Consider the following 23,590-nt stretch of genomic DNA (forward strand, 5'->3'; position numbering starts at 1 on the left):
AAGAGGAAACATAGTTATTCTTTTGGTATTTAAATGCTTGAGCTTGTCAATCTGGGAAAAGTAGGTGAGTAGCCACACTTCAGAATGCAGAATTACTAGCTCAAGACACTGCAGACCTTAAATTTAGGAGTCAAAGAAAATGCAAAGTCACAGCTGAGCAGCACAACAGAAAAGGGCACAGTAATACTCCATGTGTAAATGGTATAAATAAGGAGTTTACACAAGTTGACTCATTCTTTGCTTGCACATAATCCTCCCAATAGCCTTTTGGAGCTGAATTAAAAACAAGAACAGCAGCAAACCCTATTATGTGTTTTCCAGAATTTTCTACGATCTGGTAAAAAAGAATTAAACAATAAAATGTGAGGAAGAGGATACATACTTCATAAAAGATATTTACTGGATTTTTCACATTAAAAACTTTCTGCACATTTTACAATACCTCATCTGTTAAGATAATTATTAAAAACAGATGATTAGTTATTTTAGAAAAAAACATGCGGAAAATAAGCCTCCCAAGCTGAAAGAATTAGTTTTGTTGTAGACACTATTAAGGCGGGGGAGGGAGGGGGAGGAATGAAAAAGAAAAAAGCCACCACCCAAATATTCCCATGGTAGCAGGGAAAAACTAACCTTAACCAAGCCACTGAAAAAATCCAACACTTCAGATTATATCAAGATAGAATAAAAAAATATTTATGGACATGTGAAAAGAAAGTTTTCTGAGCAAACATCGAAGACGACATTCAGAGCTAAAATGCACTACTGACCTGCCAAAAAGAATGTAACTCAATAGCAAATCGCATTGTACACTGCAGTCACAAGAGTATCACTATTCACCATCTTCTCATGATGCAAGTATGCAAGTACAGAATACCTAAAGTAATCTAAATATTATTCTCTGTACCCGCTGAGGTACATCTAACAAAGACTGCAGTGTAATCTAGATTCTCAAGCATTCTTTCAAGAAATTTCTCAAGTGCCAGAGGCACTTTCAAATAGAGTCAAGCCTCAGTAGCCAAGATTCAGGAGCAGAATCTGAGCTGCTGCCAGAATTTGAGATCCCACCTTCATCTCCTACTCTTGGCCACTCAAGCCTCTGCCTGCTTTACACCATCACAAGGCTAGATGAGAGCAGAAAATTAACCCAGGAGAAAAAAAAACTTAAATATTTTGTCCCTGATGTAGCACATTATGCTGACATATAAATTCTAATGACAACTATTGCAAAAGGCAGCAGGAGAAGAATGTGTGAGATTGATGGTTAGCTCAAACATAAAGTGACTTTGCAACTGCTCTGCGACCCCTGCCACTAAAATCCAAAGTCCTGCAGAAGGATGAGATAGCAAAGCCACACACGTTTGTCAAAACAGATAAACTTTCAGGTTTGGGTATTAAAATAGTGGGCAAATGTAGTCACAACAGACAAGGAGTAAAATTTGAAATAAATGAAACTTAAGTGAAACAGTCTCTAAACAAAACTCTACAAGCTGAATCACCAATTCCTAGTGGATGTTCAAAAGGTAAAAGAATGCGCTGAAACCTATTGAGTACACCTTCATCAGAACATAAAGATGGAAATTCCACTCACAATGAGACTTCTTTCAAAAAGGCACATATATAATGCCAAGGTTCACAAATCTCCAATCACCTAGTACCCACAGGAGGGCTGAAAAACTAACCCTGAAATAAACAATGCCAGCTGGACAAGAACTAGCATTCTCCAAAACTAGCAGATACATGCAGCAAATGCAGAGAAAGACAACTGCGGGGAGGAGGGAAGGAAGAACATAACCACACAGAATGCTAACAGAAGTTGGGACCAATTTGATGTAAGGCAAAGATGCCTTCCTGTTCCCAGACTACGTCTCTTAAATGGTTTGGTTTGGGTTTGTTTGTTTCTTTCTTGGGTTTGTTTTTGGTTTGGGTTTTTTTTGTGGTTGGCTTTTGGTTTGTTTTTGGTTTTAATTGAAATGTGTTAAAAATATCTGTAATACCAATAACACAGCACTGTGTAACACAACTTGCCATAAAATACTTCATAAATATAGGACCAAGTGTTTTAATATATTTTACCCCAGAGTTATTCCAAAAGCTTAATTCAAGGACACCAAATAAAGAGTAGATTCTACCTCACATGTTTGGAAACAAAATGACTCAACTGGACACATCTGAGAAACAAGCACCTAGAAAGGTTTTGGAGCCATCGGTTTTCAAATAGTTTTCAACTGTATCAAGTTACCACTTTCTTCCAAGAGCACTGTGACATGAAGAAAAAAATAAAATATAATATTCCCAAAGATAATTGTTTTCTTGTAAATTTGCAAAATCTTCCTTCTGACTTTTCACTCTATACTTCACCATCGATGGCACCACCTCACACAGCGAAGCACTGATTTATATAAGATTCAGGTTCCAAACAGAATGATGCCCTACCTATTTAACACAGAATCTTTATTACTGATGGCTTCAATTGATGATTTATGGCTATACCTATTTAAGAAAACAAATGTTTTTCTAAAATATTATTCAGAAATAATTTTTCTTGAACTTTGCCAGACTGGCACTGCTTGTTCATTTTGCAGTCCTGAAGTCAGGATAATGACATGCATTCAGGTGGAAAAGCCTATCCTGATTATTCTTGTCTAATTGCTCAAATTATCATTCTGACAGCTCTCCCTGTCCAGGGGATGAACTGCCTGAACAGGATGAAGAATGCCAGGTTTTGCTTTCTTAAGCAACTTTTGTGCTTTCCACTCTAGTTCCCTGCTCCCTTAACTCCACTAGGGAATCTGAAGACAAAAGTCTCTCTAGTATAAGGAAAGTACTAGATTATTCATATACAGTTATGCAATTATGCAGCCCATTCATTTCCATATTTCAACCAAACTAAGAATATGAGTTAGGTTTCAAATAGAACAATAAACATACCAAAATAATAATCTAAAATTAAAATTAAAATAAAAATAAAAAACCGCACACATTATCCACAAAAGGGTGATTACCTTCTAAGCAGTTGCTGTTTATCAATGATTAAAAATTACGCCACATTTCTTAAGTATCAGAAACATTCTAGTAAAACTTATGCTTGCATACAACACAATGTCTTTCTGAACACAAATTCAGTAAGAAAAACTTCAGATTTCCAGAACACTGTAATATCATTCCAATGGTATATTATAATATTCATGGCAATATTAACTATCTCCAGAAATATAAAAGGGCTGCGGGTTCATTTTGGTTTTTTATAATATACATCGAACAAGACAATATAATGTGTACCTAGATGTACGTATGTTAGCAAACTCAATAAAAACCTTTGCTTAAAATAAAATACATTTTACCTACGTAAAAACTACTCCTCCATGCTCCAGAAAGCTGTGCTGACAAGCAGCTTTTCAGAATGCCACAGAAAGAAATACAATTTGGGCTGTAGAATAAAGGTCAACTAGGAATTTTGGTTTCCCTCATAATTCAAAGAGATGCAGCCTAGCTTCTATCACTCAGAACAGTACAAACTTTTGACATAAAGAAGGAATTTAATACGATGACTGAATGCAAAACTTTCTGAATATCCCAACATATATATATTTTTATGAATACATACGTATGTGTATAATTACACATATATATTAATAGACCAGTTGGCTTTTATCACAAACCTGCTGATTTCAAACAGTGGTTTTCAAGTTTGGATTGAAACATTTTATTAATGCTTTGGTACAGCAAGACTTAAATAGCAACCCACCATTTCACTGCCACCTTCTACTGTATCCAGCAGGAATACTATACCATGACATTTAGGCATTTCTTTACTGAATTAGTTCAGAACATTACATTTTATAATTAGCTACCTGAAGTTCATATCAAACAGAAGAAACAATTCACACCAACAGGACTATTCTTTCAGACTTTCTATGTATAAACTGAAAGAGCTATACAACATCAGTTTACGTAATTTAAATCAAAGCACATAGAAAATATTTAATTCTCAAAGCACAACTCCCTACTTATTTGTGTTGGTTTTCTTTCAGTTCAAACATGGATTCTGCAGTGAGAATTGTGCTCTGTACAATTAATACTGTAGTCAAACAGAAAACTTGAGTCTGTGCAAAGAGCAGACTTTCATTCAGCTCTTGCTGCTGCTCTGAAGCTGAATCCCAAAGTGTGTTATGCTTTTTTCCCTAGTTTCTGCTAACCTTTGCTTTTCTTCTACAGAAATGTGATGTGGTAGAGACCTCACACTCTCATTCAATTATAGATGGAACTGGAATAGAGATTACCTTAAAGAACTCAGTGTTCTCTGATTCTCTAACACTGAAATATTTACATTGATTTGCCTCAGGAACTTACTTTTGGCCAAAATATCATTTATTCCTTTCCTTTCAGGCTTTGAAGGGCACTTCACATGAAATCTACTGCCTTCTTTTCACATGTGTTTTCTGAGCTTTGTATATCATCTTCAAGCAGCAAGAGTAAGACCAGTAACTATACTGTGGCAGATGCTTAAGGAAATTAAAAAAGTAAATACTATTTCCCCATCCCACAGGCCAAATATTCTAAAATTACTAAATTCAAGAGTTATTTGCTCCTGCTACTTGCAATCCAATTTGAACCAAAGTTATTCTCTAAAAAAAAAATATACCAAGGGCTCCTGAATGCTAGTTTCTTTGCTAACTCAACTGGCAGATATTCTAGCAATAAATTCAAGTAGCAAATCATATCTTTCAATATGACAGCTTTTACAACTGACTCTCTGGCACCAGAGAGATAAACAGTTCTATAGTTGGGAATGACAGACACCTTGAACAGAGGAAACAACAGGTAAAGCCAGACTCTGACCCTATGTGATATTAACAAGCTAACTCCCAGACATGCAAAAATTGGGAAGAAATCCGAATCAGTGACCGACAGGTTAAGTCACCATCATAACATTTTCCTCACTCTGACACAACAATCTGAAATGCATCTTATGAACTCAGAAACATAGCAGGATACAGAAAGGTTAGGAAGTGTCATATAAGTTCATCTTCAAATTATACACATATGTAAAATAAAGAAAATAATGTTTTGCAGCACAGCTAAAAGGGTTGTGGTTTTCATAAACAGCCTAGAGGACAGAGCTGCCTATTGCAGGCTAATAGAATATGGCATTATCAACTGCCTGATAGATAAACTGAGGACAGCTCTGATAAAATTCAAGATGAAAAGACCAAAATGAGGGAAAAATGCCTGAAATAGTAAGGACTAAAAATGTATAATGAGAAAGGAATGAATTTTTCTTTCTAGTACTCTTTTTTCCCCCAGCACTTCCTACTATTTCTCTTCCCCACTTTAGATGATGGAAAAATCTGAAAAGTCATTTCCAGCAATTTTTTCAGATTAACTGTAAGGCCTTGAGGCTTAAAGGCAGGAAGGAAACCAGTTTACAGAAGCTAACAGAGAAATGAATAAATAAATAAGCAAACAAACCAACCAACCACCTGCAGGCTCCATCACAATCATTGGAAAAGAAATTCACCAAGGATACAGTTTGATGTATTATCTATGATATCTGTAAAAAACCCTATTATTCATGAGATTGAATGTTCAGTTAACTTCTTTGGGAGACTTTATTTATGCTTTGTAAGCCTTCCTTTCAAAATAAGTTCCTGTGTTATCAAGTAGTTTACTATTTATGTGATGTATCCAATAGCTTCAATTCTAACAAAACTCAAAATTGTTTATATACAATACTGTCACCTCTCTCCCCATCTCCTTTATGTTATTGACAGCATAAAGTACCCTACTAGAATGCCTGCTCTGGACTGATCCCTAATTTAAGGCAGCAGGTGGCAAATAGCAGAGGCTGCCATGCTTTAGGTGTGGCTTACCAGTACATACTGAAAGAATACCTTCAAGTAGTGCTACAAGCCTAAAGAATGGATAACTTAAAAGGCAGTCTTATTCCAACTTATTTCCTGCTAGATCTACATTTTTTTAACTGGTCATTTCCAAGATCCTGACAGAATCCTGGTTTCTGTACAAAGGGTTTTTACACACACAGCAACAAAACAATCCCTGTTGAACAGCAGAACTGTGCTTCAAAGCACATCAGACTGGGGAATGTAGAATGCAGTATCCATCTGAAGTTGAAAGTGAAATTTAACAAACAGGATGAAATTACTGAGGTCAGCTAAAATATCAAGTAATAAACCTATAGCCTTTCAGAAAACCCTACACGCAATACTTAAGTTTTATGCAGCAGATGATCACCACCATCACAGAACAAAAATGCCACAAAAAACAGAAGCAGCAGCACTTTTTGCATTATCTCAGGGAAATACCATCAAATGTCAGTTAAGGATATGAATATGTTCAAAGCTGATGAGCACACAATTCTGAGTCATATAGCATCACACAGTTCCAAACACCCTTTACTGGAAAGCTGTTTCTGCTATAAAGTCAATCCATCTTTCCTTAAAACATGACTGGTCTTGTTACGCCTCTTTATAAAGAGCACTCACTGACATTATTCAACACTCATTCTAAGACTTGAAGATGCAATAAAATTTTTTTTTGGTTAATGCTACCACTTCAGTAATTCTCAATTGTGCCAATGCCAACAGCCTGCATTTTAAAAAAAATTACCAAAAGAAGGTGCCCCAACTGACTAAAGTAGGGGATTTTGTTCATATTCTTAAGTTTAAAAGTTTAAATCAGTTTTTCAACAACTTTTAATTTCCAACATGATGAATAAAGTACCTTTTTTTTTTAAATCCAACAATAGTACTGCTTCAGCTGATAGTTACACACAGCACATCCTAGAGGCTACAATTCAGCTCCTTGTTTTTGCAAATACTGCGGTGAACAGAACATTAAAAAAAGCAATGTTTTCTTTCCTCAGATCTTTTTATATCTCAAAAACGCACAAAAGATAACTTATTACTATCCTTTCCAAATGACCATTAACATGTGATATACTTTTCATATAGCTTAAACTATTAGTTTCTACTATATAATCTATGTATGTGTATCATCTAAACCAGAACACCAGCAAAACGCTTCAGCCAAGACTAAACAACTGCTTGTGCACTTACAGGGACACATTCCCCTTATTCTTTTTCTAGCTCAGTACTTACCAAGCTTTTTCACATTTGAAATCCCGTGGTGTGTAAAAATAAAAAAATATAAAAATTAAAATTAAAAAACAGTTAAAAGTAACCACATTCCCCTTTCACCCTTAATCACTTTTGGGTTATTGCTTCCTCAAAATTTCCTTGGATATCTACAGTATTATGCCCACCTCCTTACCTCTTTCTACTCCCCACCACAGAGCTAGCAGCTTTTTCTCACCATCAGTAACAGCAGCACGAAAGCCACCACACACCCTTCTGGCACAGCTTCCTTATTCTGCTTCACACCACCCATATACTGTCGTTCCTCAGCAGAAGAGTCCTGCTATTTTAGCCTTTTCAACTTAGGAAAAAGAAATACTGATGTGTACTTTTACTTCATTATACTTTTATCCTCACATAATGAAGTTTTGCACTAGAATGAATGTTTGATCTATTCCACACATTCAAATGCTAAAGCATTTTGTCTCATTTTAAAAAAGTAAAGAAGAAATATTTTGCACTTACCTAAATTGCCATCAATGTACATGAATTTAAATAAAGAAAACAGTGAAAACATCCAAAATAAAGTTAAAAAGCAACAGGTATGCATGCAACTTTTAAGACATACAAGAAATATTAAAAAAAGCCGAAGAAAGCAGAAAGCAACAGTACAATGAAAAACAGAAAATAAGGTGAATGAATGCACTGAATTTACTGGCTTTAAAATACCTTTAAAAGAGACTTTCACTGGTCATAAATACTGTGTTACAAATTTGAGTTCAAAGTATTTAAATTGATTGTTTTCTTGAAAAGAGACATATTTAGTAAAAATTATCAGCTAATACTTCTGTTATTATTTTATTAACTTGGTAATAAACCTCAGGAAGCATAGAAAAATATAAACAGAACATTTCTATTTCTCAGGTTACCGGCTTTACCATTTGTGTGTACCCCTGTACTTCATAAATATTCACAATAAGCTTCAAAATCTGTGGTGTTGCACACATTTACACAGAAACAATGAGACATACGGAAAGGTATTGATAGCCCCAAAACCTTCTCTGACCACCCATGGTATTCAGAAACAAGGCCAAGGTGGGTGGGTCCATCTCATCAACCAGTATACACCGAAGATGTATACTTTGATACATATTAAGGAAGAAATTATTTGTCTGGGAACTCAAACTGAAGACCCAATTGCTGGCAACTACCTGCATATTCCACTAGGATCAACCTTTCGGAATTTCAACAGTCATAAACAAAGTATCTCAAAAAAAGATTAAGCATAGTCTCAGCAGTGGACAGAGTGAGGAGGTAACATCTTCAACTTTCTTTGACTTGAATTTAGAGGATGCCAGCAGGGTCTAAGCAATGGGCTGTCCAGTTAGGAAGCATGCAGGGTTGATCCCAGCTAGAGAAACCATTAGGGAAAGTTAAAAAGTGGCCAGCTTCTTTAAACATATATATATTAATAACCTATATTAATACATAATGTTTTGCAACTATATAGTTTTACAAATATATATAAATAATATATATAATTTTTAATTATTTTTTAAAGTCCACTGAGTAGCTCCCAGATAAGCCAGCAAAGTTACAGCAAATTAAGTTATAGCCCTTGCCCATTCTTTTACAGGGGAGAAAGATAACTAAAAGAGTAGGGTTTGTATGATGTACCAGAAAGCAAAATAAGTATATGGTATGTTTGGTTTGAGACTACTGGGGGGGTTTTTTCCCCCTCCAGTTTTTAAAAACATATACATTAGCCTGATCAAGATTTTTTACTAGGAATATTGTTTAATCAATACAAAGAAGGAAAACACTATTTCACAGTATTTCTTAGCGTATTTTCATTTGCTGTTCTACTTGTCATAAATTACAGTAAAAATTAAAAGCATGTGAAATAACATGGAGTAGCTACTCAGATCTGAATTCATGAATACCCATACCCATTATCTACTGATTATTTTATCAGGTCCATTCTGTTCATTGAAGCATCTACGAGTTATTCATACTGCTACAGATATATAAAAAAAATTTCAAGATACAATTTTGTATTCAAAACTATAAGCCTCTCACGGGAACCATTCACTATCCTTTCTATCCTTTCTCTTCATCTCATTAATCAGAAACAACTTCCTGCAATATCAAGACAGGAACTAAACTTCAAAAGAAGATCAAAATTTATAATGTTTTCAAAGGACATATTAAACAAAATTACATGGGTTTCTGTAAGAAAAAACAACAAATGGATCAAGCTCACCATTTATTTCCAACAACATATAACCATATTGTGAATGAAAGAGAACCACTGTTCATTGCACTCAGCCATTCATTTCATATTAATTATATAGTATTAAATAATGACATTTATAAGGGAAAAAGGGCATTATTTTGTGCAACTGAGTTTACAGTTTATTTTAGAAGTGCCACAGTAAATCTAATTATGACATTGTAATGTCATAAAAGCAGCAAGTCAACTGATAAACATTAATACGTTGACTTAGAACCATCTAATCCAAATGGATAATCTAATTGTCCCTTGGTTTTTGACAGACAAGCAACAATCCTGGGAATGAATACTGCTGAAGAATTTCTTGTGTCCTCCCAGTTCTTTCCACCTCATACCCTTCTGCTCTCTACTGAAACCCTCTACGTTAACTCTTCTGTATTACACATTGAAGCAAAATTAGAGAGGTTAACTTCTACGTGGAAAAAAAAATACAAAAATCTCCGAGATACTTCAAGTTGAAGATTCCAAGATGAAGAACCACTTTAAGTACTTTAAAAACATTTAGAGTCCTTCCTGCCCCTATGTATATAGTCAATCCATATAGAACACTACTAATCATGTTATTAAGAAAATACGTCACGAAGAGTATAAAGAAGGAAAAGACAGTAACTTTGGGTTGTAATATCAAAGAACAGGTGCTCAAAGCATGCATTTTTAAAAGAAAAATAATCTTCAAAAGATGTCCAAGTTACTGTCCATAAACTTCATGGTCTCTTTTTGCTTTCAAAAGGTTTAACTTGCTACGTTTTCTGGTGAAACACATCCTACTTTTTCAGACTATTTCTTCAATTTGCCAAATATGATTTCATTTTTCAGTGTCTTCCATAACGTTTTAACCCTTCCTAGCTTGATATTACCTGGGTGCGTAACACACATCCATCATTCAGAACACTGATGAAAGCCTCAAACACAACAGATCCCTACCAGCTCATTCTAGAAATCTTTCCAATTTCACTGTGAATCATTGATAATTACACTTCGCTTTGACACAGTCTTCCAATCAGACTGGCATCCACACAATAGCAATTTCATCTCATATGCTTCCCACCAGGTTGCTAACGAACATTTGAGACAACAAAAAAAGTTTTCCTAATGTAAAAATGTTACTGTTTCTCTTGTGCATAAAGCCTGTTTGAAGACAGACTTGCTTGACATTATTCTTATAAAATCAATACTGAGTGTTAGTCTTATTTTTCCCTGTATGTCCCTTACATTTTAGAGTTAAGGATCTTTTAAAAATAAGAATAATTATTACAGTTTAGAAATAATTTTCTTTGATAGTTCCCAATATTTTTCCAGAAATCACAATAAAAATAGCAAACCTAGAATTTGCTTATTTCTCTCTTCCCTCCTCCCCCCCCCCAGTCTCCTGTCTGCTGGGAGTTCCCAAAGTTGGCTCTAAGACTATTTCATCACACACAAGCAATCTGAAAGCAGTTTTAAGTGTTTAAATAAGAAAAATCTCAGTTTAAGAAAGGAAGTTTCATAAGCTAGTAATCTTCAGACACACAGAGATAGAGCTATCAATTTTTAGTATAGATGTAATAGATCCCACCCCTACTTTTACCTTTATTATTATAGCTTTTCCATAACTATAATTGGAATTAGGTGTTTGAAAGAATAAGACTGACAAACTAGCTGAAACAACCAGCTTGGACTTCCACAGCCATTCTTTCAAAAGGCTCCTCTCCAAATGCTCACAAGAAAACTAAGCAAAAATTAGGTAAGAGGAATGGTCTTTTCATGCATAAACATTTGATTACAAGAGAGGAAATCATAGAAACACATGGTCAAGTCATAAAACCAACAGAAGGCCCCTGTGGAGTTTTGCTGGAACCTGTGGCTGGGTTCTGTGCTGTCTTGGTATACCCTAAGCAACCCAGAGAAAAAGTGAACAGTAAGATGACTGATTTTCCCCATGATATTAGGTAACTCAGGCAGTAAAGACAAGAGCCAAAAGCAAATAAGGATTTTATAAGGCAGGTGAGGGCTAGCAGATGAAATTCAAGGGAGATTATGTGAAGTTATGGACAAGTGAATATAACCCTACCTTCATGCATAACAAGCCAGGATCTAAACTGATTATAAGCACTGGTGAGATTCTTCAGCTATGATAAATGTTTCTCTTAAAATATTAGCTCAGTACTCAGTAGCAGTAAAGGAAAAGTTAATCCAAAGCTATCAAGAACAACTTGAGTGTTGGGAATTGTTAAGAGAGAATAAAAGGGCAAACACTGTAACACCAACGCATAACCCATTTTACAGCTGTATTATGAAAAACCATGAACTGTTTTGGTCTCCTCACATCAAAAAAAAAAGTGACAGATCTGAGAAAGACTTAGAAAAGAACCAAACTAATGTCACAGTTTCATGAAAGGAACTATCACACGTGCTGAAATTCTCCTGTCTGGAAAAGAGCTGATGGAGGGATGTGAGGATGGTGTCTAACAAAGTTAAAGGTGGCACCAAGTCCAGCACCAAACATCAATTCTTCAACATTTCTTCCAGTACAAGGAACAGGAAACCCTAGCAAAAGCCACCAAAGCCACGTGAAAAACAAATGAAAAGCAGTGGTTCTTCACATGACAGGATAAGCTGTGGGATTCACTATTATAAGAGGTTGTGGTCAATTGAATTTTACACAGGTCCAAAATCAGCTGTCTTAATTCAAAGAAAAGTCCACTGAGAGTTATTAAGCACACAGAAATGTAGATGGATCATAAAGGATTGGTAGAGATATTACTGTATACTAGGTTTGTTCCATGAACTTTTGGACATTGTTAGCAATGGAATACTGGGCTACCAATATTTATATTATCTTACTATACAGTAAGGATTCATGCTAAATATACAGATAAGTTAAAATACGTTCTTTTTGTCTTCTATTAGATGTACACTTACAAGAAAATAAGAGCACTTGTTAAAAAGATACAATATTCTATGAAATGAATGAATGAATGAATAGGAGCACTCAGAACAGTTACTCATTTACTTTCCCCTCAAGATGAGGAAATAGCTTTTGGGAAGAAAAAAAAAAAAAGCCAGACACACACACACCCCCCCCAAACACATAACTAATATGGCAGGTGACAAAGTCTCTAAGTACCCAATTCAGATTCCAAATGCTAATACAAGACACTGATGTGACATTTCTGTAAGAAAGGCTAGCAAAACCAGTGTGTATTAGAATATTCCTCCTGCTACTGCTATCCCTACTGTCTAACCATAAAGCTTTTGAATGGCAGAACCTTCACCAGACTGTTTCTGATAATACTGGTTCTGATAATAGGTGCATCCTAGTGCACCTACTCTAAATAAATAGTAAGTATTACTGCTGTCAGTTATACAAGAAAATTATAAATTATTTCACTACACAGAATTCTGGATCAAGACCAAGTCAGTTTCCCACTAAAGTAACTGATATCAAGCTTGTTAGTCCCATTAGCTATTTAGGTTCATGTCATGCTTAAGAGGCAGGAAGTTTGGTGAGAAACAACCAAACTTGGAAGTAAACTAAAAATTGCAGTTGTTGCAGAGGATCACAAACTCAGAAGTAAACTAAAAATTGCAGTTGTTGCTGCCCGCCAGCAAAGAAGTTTAGATTGGGAATCTGGAAGCAAGAGAAACACAGGATTGTGTTTTTGTCTGGGGAACGTTAACAGATGGTCTAAAAGGAGCAGCTTTAAAATACGACCAGCAGCCAAAAAGTGTGTGGAAACAGCAATACTAAGGGGGTGTTTCTTTCATCTATTCTGTGCCACTGTTTTGTATAGCTTTGTGTAATAGCATAGTCTCAAAGCTTGACCTTATAGTTTTATTCATCCAGATTACAATATCTTTATCTTTTTATAACTTAGTGAAAAGACTGTTATGTTGTGAATAAAAGTATTTGAAATTCATATTTGCAAGATGCTCTTTTACTAAGACACAGATCTCAAACATTGCTGAAAACACAATTTCCACTTCATTCTGTAACACAGAGTTACAGAAGGTTGCATATGGGGATTTAATATCAGATCTTCTTTTAACTTTAAAAGAGAGCTAAATCCCTACACAGCTCATACAAAATATGCCTCTGGATGTTTATTTATGCTCTTGCAGAGGTGGCTCATTTACCTCTTCAGAAAAGGTTGCTAGGTATATTAAGACTGTTGCTAGAAAAAAAAAAAGCCCTAGATAGTCTCAAAAATTAGAAAAAGGGTAGTGACAAAAAGAACATTCTCTTTAGCCATGTGAAAGAATGTTGTGAAAGAAAGAAGGAAATTATAACTTGCATTCAATTTCTTATTAATGTTCTTTCCTACTGTTTAGCAGTCAGAGGCAGACAGACCAAGACATACAATTCTTCTTGTAAATGACAAACTTGTTCCAGCACACAATACAGTACCATAAGCAAAACATGAAGTACTTCACTGTAAATCAACAGAAAAACTTTCAGAATTACTTACCTGATTTTCTTCATGGGAAACTCTCATTTGTTCTTTAAGAACTGACATTCTGGCTGCTTCTTCTTTCCTCAGTACTCTTTCTTTCTTCAGCTCAGGACTCCAGAAAGTTTTGATGCTGTTCATGGAGGATCCCAGCTTGCTGTCCTTAATGTCTAGTTCTTTTCTGAGAAGATCATTCTCCCTCTGTAGTTCCTTAAGCTGAGCCTGCAAGTCTAACATGGTACTATCCCTAACCTGTCTCAGCATAGAAGGAATCTGATGGTGGTGATGGTGTGAAGATGTGGTCAGACCTCCATGTTGATCAGTATAAGAAAGGACATCTGTGTGCGAAAGTCCAGCTGAAGCAATATTAGGACTGCTCCCCATAGCTGTGACTCGACCACCATACATAGCTCGATTTGTAGCCCTTCCAAGAGTCATTGTGCCCTTTGGGAAAGTAGTAGAAGCTACACCTTCATGGTCACTCAGATACATTGGTCCAGATGTTGCATAGGCTGCATTAAGGGACTGGATGTTCTCCATTGATAACGTCTTACCTGTTCCTCCTCCTCCTCCACTATTTGTTCGCCTATGGCCCAGGCGAGGGGATCTTGGCAAACGAGGAGACCTGGAGGGACTTCCTTCTAAGTTGCTGATTGTTCTTGCACTTCCGTACATTTTTCTTCTACTTTGAGGTACTATTTAGTAAGAAATTAGGAACAGTAAAGTTGAATATTAAATTTATAATTCCAGCTAGAAATGTTGGCAGTTTCACTGCATTCTTCCAGTAGACAAAAATCTGTTGTTCCTCCAAAGTCAGAGACCTGAAAAGAGATATTACGAAGTTAAGTAAATCTGCATCTTGTAAACTTATTTTCCAAGTAATCAACATAGATCGGAAAATAAAGTAACCCACTTCCTAAAATAATTACTTTAGAAATAAAGTTTAGTATACATTCTATATTTAGGATGACTAGTTAAAAATGCATTTTCAAGCTAATTTTATTCAGAAAAGAAAGCTGTTCATTTTCATTCTTGCTAGAAAATATCTTTACTTAGTTTAATTAGCTTTATGTTGCAATAAACATGGGCCCAAAAACATATCTTACCTGATACCTTAATGGACTGAAATGACTATGTGGAATTACATCAAGGGAAAAAAAAAAAGCAAACAGCTGTTGTTAACATTAAGAATGACCCAGAATAAGATATTACATTTTCAAAAGACAGTATAGAAGTAGCAATTCAGTAGTTTTTTATATATTAATATATAATATTAAATTAACACAGAATAAGGAAATAGGCAGGGGTTTTAATTTTTGTTTGGATTAACAAAGATGGCTTTTTGATAGGAAAAAAGATGAAGAAAGCTTGTTTTGAATTGTTCAGCTGTAATCAGCAAAGACATAGTTTAATAAGAAAAATTAACAACAAAACTAAACTAATTTGAATGTTTCCTTCTAAACAATTATAATGTATTACAACACAGTATTATTTGTTCAGTGAAGTACTAACTTGCTAATAGTTGTTGTTAATAAGCTTCTCAGGAAAAGACTGCATCATAATAATCTAGGATTTCGTTTAGAAAATGAGTGCTCATGAAATACAATTTCATTTCTTTCTTTTTTACCTACGGGTATCATATTTTCATTTTGATATAACTATGCTTGTAATTTATCTAACCAAACAGATAGATGTGGACCAATGCTCAGTTTTCAAGTTCTTCAATACTATCATTATACATTTACCAAGCTTCAAGTAACTTTACACAGCATAAACATACAAAGAGGGCTTTAGGATTAGGCAGGCCCAATGATTTAACAAATCTGAACATTTCAATAAATGTGTGGTAGTACTTAAATTGATGGTCATCAACCAGATTTAGTACTATTTACTTCAAAGATAACTAGAAGAACAGAAGTTGGATTGAGTGAAATCCAGTAATCTTTAACCGTACCCTCAAGGCATCCTCATTATCTATACATACGTTATTTCCCAGAGCTGCAAAACATCTGTTCTACATTTGCTGTAAAGAACACATTGATGGAAGGGCAGGCAGAAGGATGACTTGATGTCATTTATCAATAAGCTCTAGCATATTAAAGCCTCACCAATGATACTAGCATAAAACATCACGGATATCAATGATGTCAGCAAATAAGCAGCATGCCATGTTCTCCACTGACCCCTAATTTTCCCTCCACAATCATACACCACATGGCTCTCATTAATTTTAAGAATTGCTTAGTATATGCTTGGAACATGGTACATTTTCACCAAGTTTAACAGCCAACATAGTCTAAAGCATTTTTGTTTCATTTTAATTACCATTATGCAACTGAATTAGACGAGATGTTTCAACTGCTTTTAATCAACAGTGGCCATTCTCGTGAATTTTCACCTCTTTCCCAACAGGTCACAAAGTATTGCGTCAAGAATCACAAGAAGGCATGGCACTACACCAAAATGTTCATGACAATGCCACTATGGCTGCTGGGCAAAAACGTGAATGTGGTATTTATTCAACATTGACAATTTGGAAACATTGAACTCTTTGTACTGCACCCAGGCTGCTCCATTAAAAGTATTTGATTTCAACGCAAACATTGCCCCTGGCAAAATGCATCAAACAAGCTAACATAACATTGCTCCCTACAAACTATATTAACAAGACCAGTAATTCTATCATAAAACATTACCCACTTTTTGCCATGTAAAAACGTTTTGGCTATGCATAAAGCAAAGGCAGGGGTATCTACTTCAATGAGAAAATGTAGTTTTAACTATGTAGAAAGACATAGATACAAAATTATACTCTAGCAACTCTTTTCTACCGCAGGATCACGTAACTGGAGGCAAAAGCCTGATCCAACCTCTTGAGCCATGAAAGCCTCTTAACGCTCCCAGAATTCAGCCCCAAGGGGCACAGATTTAAAGGAACCAGATGCAGTTTCCTGATCTGCACTTCCGAATTTTGACATTTTATGAGTATCCAAATCTACCCCCCTCTTCAGTTGTCATCCAGCATTCAAGAGATGACCCATAGCTTGTTCCACAAAAAACTGGAGCAACTTTTCTGCCATCTCAACTTTAATACATTAATCAAACCATACCTCCTCATGGCAGCTGGGGGCAATGCAATTATTTATTCTAATTCTCAAGTGCCAGCCATCCGCTGGGCAAACATCACTTGTAATACACTCTGAGGAATCCATCCTTGTGTATTTCTAGTTTCCTGAGAAAGTTCCATAGCTCCTTCAAAGAGGGTCTCAGATGAGATCAGACATGAAGATTATTTTCCTTCCACTGAGCAAAAGCAACTGTCTTCCAGACAGATACAAAATCTGGCCTAGTGAAAAACCAAGATTGCTAACATAAAGTGTCAATGTAAATTTAAACTGGATACAATCATATATTTTTAGATAAAGCAGACATCATGGCGAGGTAGTGGAGGGTGGTGCAGATTTGTTGATCCTCAAAAACATGGGTACAGGATACCCTTATATCGGTACTGTTTTTCCTTTCCATTGCCACAGTCTGATAAATATGTCTCTTCCTTTGAGTCACTTAATATGCTACCAAGCCTTTTCTTTATGCCTCTGATATGTATTTTTAGTACTTGTTTTGCCTTTTAGAACTTATTAGTTATGGTCTATCTTCTTTTCTCTACTTGCTAAGTTTTGAGAAGTCCTCTTCTCAAAGCAAATAACACTTTAATCTTGATTAACACTCCAATCCTTACCAATGAGCCCTACCGAAAAAGGGAATCATCATTCTTCATCCAAAAGGAGACTAACTTCTCCCTGGACTTCTTTATTTTCATAATCATCTTCACATACTGATTTAACATCGTAATTTTTATAAGCCTGTGAAAATTCTGAAAGCAACAGGAAAAGAGAATTAAAACACCAAAGAAGTGTTATTACAACCACAGCATTTTCAATTATTATTTTTAATTTTCCCCTAAAAGTATTCTAATCAAGATGGAGACCTCTACATAGAAAGTGCAAGCAAACTGACAATATGCTTGGAGTCCTTTCTTTCATGGGCTACTAAAGATAGCTCACAGACCAAAACTGAAAATCCTGAGGTAAGACTTTCTTACAGTTTATCTGTTTTCATTTGCAATTCATTACCTTCTACAACCTCAATTATACACACTGGTTTCCTGCCAACACCTTAAAAAATAAAAATAAAAAGGCAAGCACATGAATGCGTGCTTTTTGGGAGTTTATACATCTTAAAGATAAACCTTAAGCCTTCCTTTACGGCTGTGAAAAATCTCAAGGCACAGTAGAAGCCACATACTATTGCTTTAAGGAAGAGGGGAGAACAGCACCTACATCGTTTTCTACTTTTTACTGCTTATACACAGAGCCTTCCTAACTTCAGGAAGATTTACTGAGTGTCTCAACACATCAGGAATCAGAGGCTTGAAGAAGCAATATCAGCCTCAGGGCCTCAACAACTGCCACATATCATCTACTGCCTGTAGAAAAAAAGGAAGAGGAGATCCTTTCTCCCATTTTCCCATAGAACCTGCTGACACACAGCCGTTCTAGCTGAACTCAGAATGGGCAGGTGAGATATAGATGATTCTATCTTGAAAACTAAATTGATTTTATATTGCTATTTCAATTATTGGGGGAGTGGTGTGGAAATTATTACTCTATGGCAATAATTTTTCAGCCAATATTTCAAGGATTGTTTTGCTGAACTGAAGCATAACCTTTATGCATCATAGTGCAAGGGGTAGAGATAAATGGAAGCAAGTGGAAATGTAAGAATCTCATCTATTATGGGTAGGATGGGAGAGCTGTACAGACAAGAACAAGTGTACCCACAACTAAAGCCATCAACCCTCCCTCTTGGTAGAAGCCCAGAAGCTGTAGACATTGCAGTTGCAAGCACAAAGGAGCTCAAATACATCTCATGAAACCTATATCCCCCTACAAACTTCCAAGGCAAAAAGTCACCCAGATTCATGCAGGCTAGTTTGGGACAAACTGCCAACCTGCTTCTTGCATTTTCCCCATAAAAGGTTGTTTAGAGTTTTAAAACCCAAATCTAGAAAATACTAGAAAGAACAGATGCTCATCTACTTGTCTCATTATTTTCTTACTGTAAAAAATACTTTCTAATGTCCATGATGTATGACTTAAAAACTAACCATTATAATTGTAACTTTAATATTTTGCCTTAGAAACAAAACTATATAAAAGGATCCAGAAAATTAAACATGCATTCTCAGTGGAAGCAAGGGGAGAGGCCAGACACACCACACACACTCCTCCACACTCTCAGCAGCCTTGAAAATCCCAGCAAATAAGAAATAGTGTGTTCCATGCTAAAATACCTCCCGCTGGCTGTTCCAACTTAGGTTTAGCTTATTTTCCACATTCCTGCCTCATCTCACCACCTGCACTCTGCAGACAATAACATCATTCATATTATCCACATCACTTAAGTCTGTGACACTGTAATTTTATTTGCCTTTTAACTATCTATTTTTCTGGAGACTTAAAACATAGGATTCTAATACAATGCTAACAGAAGGCCTGTCTCACTCAATTTAATTTCCAAATGCATTACTTCTACATATCACATAATCATAGTTTCCTTGAAATACTGTCTTCACAGAACCCTGTCAGGTCTGGTTTTCACTGGTCACCTTTTACAAAAAACATTAATTTCATTAAGCTGTTTAAACACATCAGTATCACCAAGTTTAAAGCAAGTAAGAGTTTTCTGCATTGTATCTGTCAATCTTTTCATGAAAAGAAAAGAATTGTGTGGAGGCATTGTAGTTTAGCTTCAGAACAGACTGGGAGCTATCTTGCCTGTTTCCTGAGCTCTGTGCATCGTGATGGTTCAAAAAGAAAAAAGGAAACTAGATCTCACTAGAAAAAAGCCTGTGGTATCTGAATAAGTTTCAATGAAATGATTAAATTCTTCCTTCATTCAGCTCAGAAGAATAGGTTGTTACATTCCATGTCTCTCCTGTAAAATGTTTGAAGCCCAGCAGCTTCATATCAGTTATTCCAAACCATTAAAAACAGGTAACAGTTTAAACTTTGCTACCAATTCTGCATGAAGCCACAGTGCATACAGAGTTCCTGCCAGTTTCACATTGGAGGTTTTGCTAACAAGCAGGTAGGTGCTAGACAGCACAGTGGGGCTAATCTCACAGCAGATTTAACAGTATTACTGAAAAGAATCATCAAATCAAAGCATGCTAAAAAACACCAAGAAACAGAAAATTTTCAATAACTAGATATAGGGCCAGAGACAAATCTTTCCTCATGAGATACTCCCATGACAGAAAACATAATATAAGCAAATATTCAGATTGTGCTCAGGAAGCACACTGACTACTAAATCATCCAAGTATCATCTTAACTGTACAGAAATCATTCTTCATATTAACAGCAGCCAAATATTTTTAGTGAAGGATAAATTGATTTGATTTCTTCCTTCTCCTGTTACTGGGGGTTTGGTTTTTGGAGTTTGTTTTTGGTTTGGCTTTTTTCCTCAGACTAGGGCACCCTGTTAGTTTCATAAGTGTCAGTGTTACTGTTTCCTTGTCATCAACTCATGACCAGTATTTGAATACAAAGCTACTTTCTGACTTTGTGTCAATAGATCTTACATATTGACTCTTTGCACCATCTTCATGAGCAGAGTTGGGCCAGAACAGCCACCAAAATGGGGAGAGGAGGTAAAAATAATCCTCACAATTATGCTTAGAAAGTTCAGGCCTGATTTAGACTTTCTATGCTTCCTCCTAAGGCCAGAATCACCTAGTCAGCAATACATTTGAATATTAGGCAAATACTTAATATCTTTGCACAACTATTTGCCAATATTAACATTCAGCCCAGAGCTCAAACATTTGTAATACTACCAAAAGCTTTAAAGGAACCCCTTCCTTACAGCTATCCTCCCCAAATAACACATAGTGACAGCTAAGTGAGAAAACTATCAATCCTTTTTTTTTTTTTAATACCCAATGGCTTCCAAACTGCCTAAAGACATTTAGTCGTATACAAATACCCAGGTATAAACCAAAAGCAAGGAAATAAGAGAAATAAGAGATTATGTAGACGACAAAGGTCCTATATTCTCCACCAGCACACATCTTCCCTGTATTTTGAGACACCACTAAAAGAGGGAGATTCACAGAAAACATTCTGTTCCATAAACACATGTCCTGGCAGACAGTAAGGATTTTATTAAAATAATCATTTTAATACTCTATCACAAGAAAACATCTCTGTATGCCTTTGTATGCAGAAGTCCAGGGATGCATGTCTATTTAAAGTAGTGACCAAGAGCCAGAAATATTTCTGGCACATGCTTTTGTTTTACCTACCTTTTTGACTGCATTAACAGTGGCTCAACACAACCTCATAAAAAGAGAACATTCTTTTCTTTGCATGTTTATTATCTCTGCAAATGTGGAGGGGGTGGAGAGAAACAACACAGCAAGCTGATGCAAACTAGATACAGAGAACCAAAATCTATTGTACAGTACACTTTCGTCATTAATCTGAGCAGCATGGCATGTCTCATTTTAATAAAGAAGAAAAAAAGAGAATGAACAAAATGTTGGTTCATATAGAGTTAGTACAAGACCTGCATTGGTTTTATTAGAAGAGCAAAGTAATTATTTGTTCACACTTATTAGTCTTACCAGACTAATCAAATTACTTATCTCCCCTGTTTTTAATCATAAGAAAATCACTCATTTCTTGCTATTACTCTACTATTCCGTAGAAGTTTGAAAAACAAAATATAACATTAAAAACAAAATCATCATAATTAAAGTGCCTTAATGTCCTGAATCTGCATTTCTAATGTAAATCTAAGTTTTACTGTAGTCTGCACAACAAATTTCTATTTACTTGCCAATAAACATTCATTTATTTGCTTTGTCTTGTAGTTAGTTATGAAAATAGTACATATGTAGTTATGTATAAAGTTAGCTTCAAAGTTTGTTTTGATCTTGCAAGGTGGTCATGTCTCTAAACTCCCACCAATGCTAAATGAAACCATTGGCATTTATCACCTCAGAGGAACAGTTCATCACACCTGCGTCTTTCATTTCCATGTCATACGAAAATAAATAGTATATGAAGGAGAAAGTAGGAACAGCTGTTGAATATGCATCCTAATGACACATGTGGAAAATAAAGCTGTCAGGTATTCTAATGTCATCAGGTGCAGTGACAGTAATGAGTACTTCTCATGCAATCGGAAAACTCCAGCAATGGAAATATTTGCTCAAAATGCAGTATTAAAAAATAAAAAACTTGAAAAACAAGCCGTTCTGACCGAATTATCAGGACCATCAATTCTATTACTCTCCAGTAGATTTAGGTGAAGAGTTAGCAGTACCTTTTTAATTCTCCTGTAGACAAGCTTGGGTTTTAAATAAGGCTAGCATCCAGTAGATGTACTTTTTTCAATGCACTTTATTACAAAGTTAGAGACATTGTAATTGTTTCAAAACATAATATTAATTAGAAACATGCTTTAAATAAAAGATTTAAACTTCACCAACTGACACCTCCATTACTTTGAAATTTTTAAGTTAAGCCTCTTCGTTGTTGAAACACTAATTTTATCTCTAACACTTCCACTAAAGGAATTCCTTCCTGTACTTCTGCATGTGACAAAGAAAGTCTCTTTGGGACAAAAGAGTGTCTCCTCTCCTAAGGGAGGCAAAAAATTCAGGATTTTATTTCATTTTTCTTACGCTGTGTCAAATATTAAAGACCTGAAGATAAATCATTTAAAAAGGCTTCTATAGCCAAGCAATGGCAGAGCCATCACATCTAATTTCACTGGTTTTGCCAGAGAACACACTGTGTCTTTATAAAAAACTATAGGGCAGTGTATCCGCCAATTCTGGGCAAGCACAACCAAGTACCACCTGCACGCAGATTCTCTTCCAATGCAGACTATCACCATCCAAGTTTATTCCAATTTAATGGTCCATCAACAGGAACAGGGACGCTTAGCATCATCCATTGTTTAAAAAACACTAAGCACCAGCGTTAAGAGTGTCGTTAAGAGTTTCAAAGCTGCAAGGTAAAATACCTCCGGTTTAACTGATGAAAGGTCACAGTCCTGAGCTCATTGTGTCACTGTTTTGCTATTCATCTGCTCTCTCCGCAATTTTTATCGTAAAAATCCCATTTTTCCTTGTAGGTGGAAGGGTGAATGGTGCGAATCATAACAAGGGATAGAAACACATACATTCCAAAACACTGCCTGCACCTCTGCGGGCTTTTTCTTAGACTTCTCAGGATACACAGATATTTCAAAAGGCTTGGCAAGCTTTTGTCTTTCCAGAGAAAGAATTCCTAACATTTCAATCTTAGAAGGTATGCAGGTCTCTCTTACTAAATTCTGCATCCTAGTCTGGATTCATTGTGCCTTCCATCCTGCAATTGTTAATCACTTGCCTCATTTCTTTCTCGATAAGAAATCTCATTTATCAATACAAGCCTGCAATTACAAGCTCCAGTCTTTTGTGTAGGATTATTCTAAGGCACTAGACAAACAGTACTTTTAGTTTAGTGCCCTTTAAACAACAACAGGCGATTAAAAAAAAATTAAGTGTCTTAAGTTTTTACTAAAATAGTTTTCCTGGGGGAAAAATATTAAAATGTAAGTAATCCTGAAGAACAGTGTATGCTTTTAACAGTTATTCATAAGGAGCAGCAGACTTTTGCTTTGCTTTTGCCAAAATTTACCCTACTTGAATG

At 35.7% G+C, this 23,590-nt stretch overlaps 1 protein-coding gene across 19 annotated transcripts in view; it reads right to left on the reverse strand.

The window, feature by feature from the left end:
• ERC2 (ELKS/RAB6-interacting/CAST family member 2) overlaps nt 1-23,590 on the reverse strand; it is a 488,016-nt gene that overhangs the window by 455,748 nt on the left and 8,678 nt on the right. For all 19 annotated transcript variants that reach the window (XR_003993765.1, XR_003993764.1, XR_003993761.1 and 16 more), the window contains one exon: nt 13,839-14,641. Coding sequence is in view for 2 of the 19 variants with exons in the window: in XM_030501570.1 (XP_030357430.1) it covers nt 13,839-14,495 (657 nt within the window). In the remaining 17 variants the exon portion in view is untranslated. The remainder of the gene's footprint in view (nt 1-13,838; nt 14,642-23,590) is intronic.

This window comes from Strigops habroptila, chromosome 11, assembly GCF_004027225.2.
Source record: "Strigops habroptila isolate Jane chromosome 11, bStrHab1.2.pri, whole genome shotgun sequence".
NCBI classification, from domain to species: domain Eukaryota; kingdom Metazoa; phylum Chordata; class Aves; order Psittaciformes; family Psittacidae; genus Strigops; species Strigops habroptila.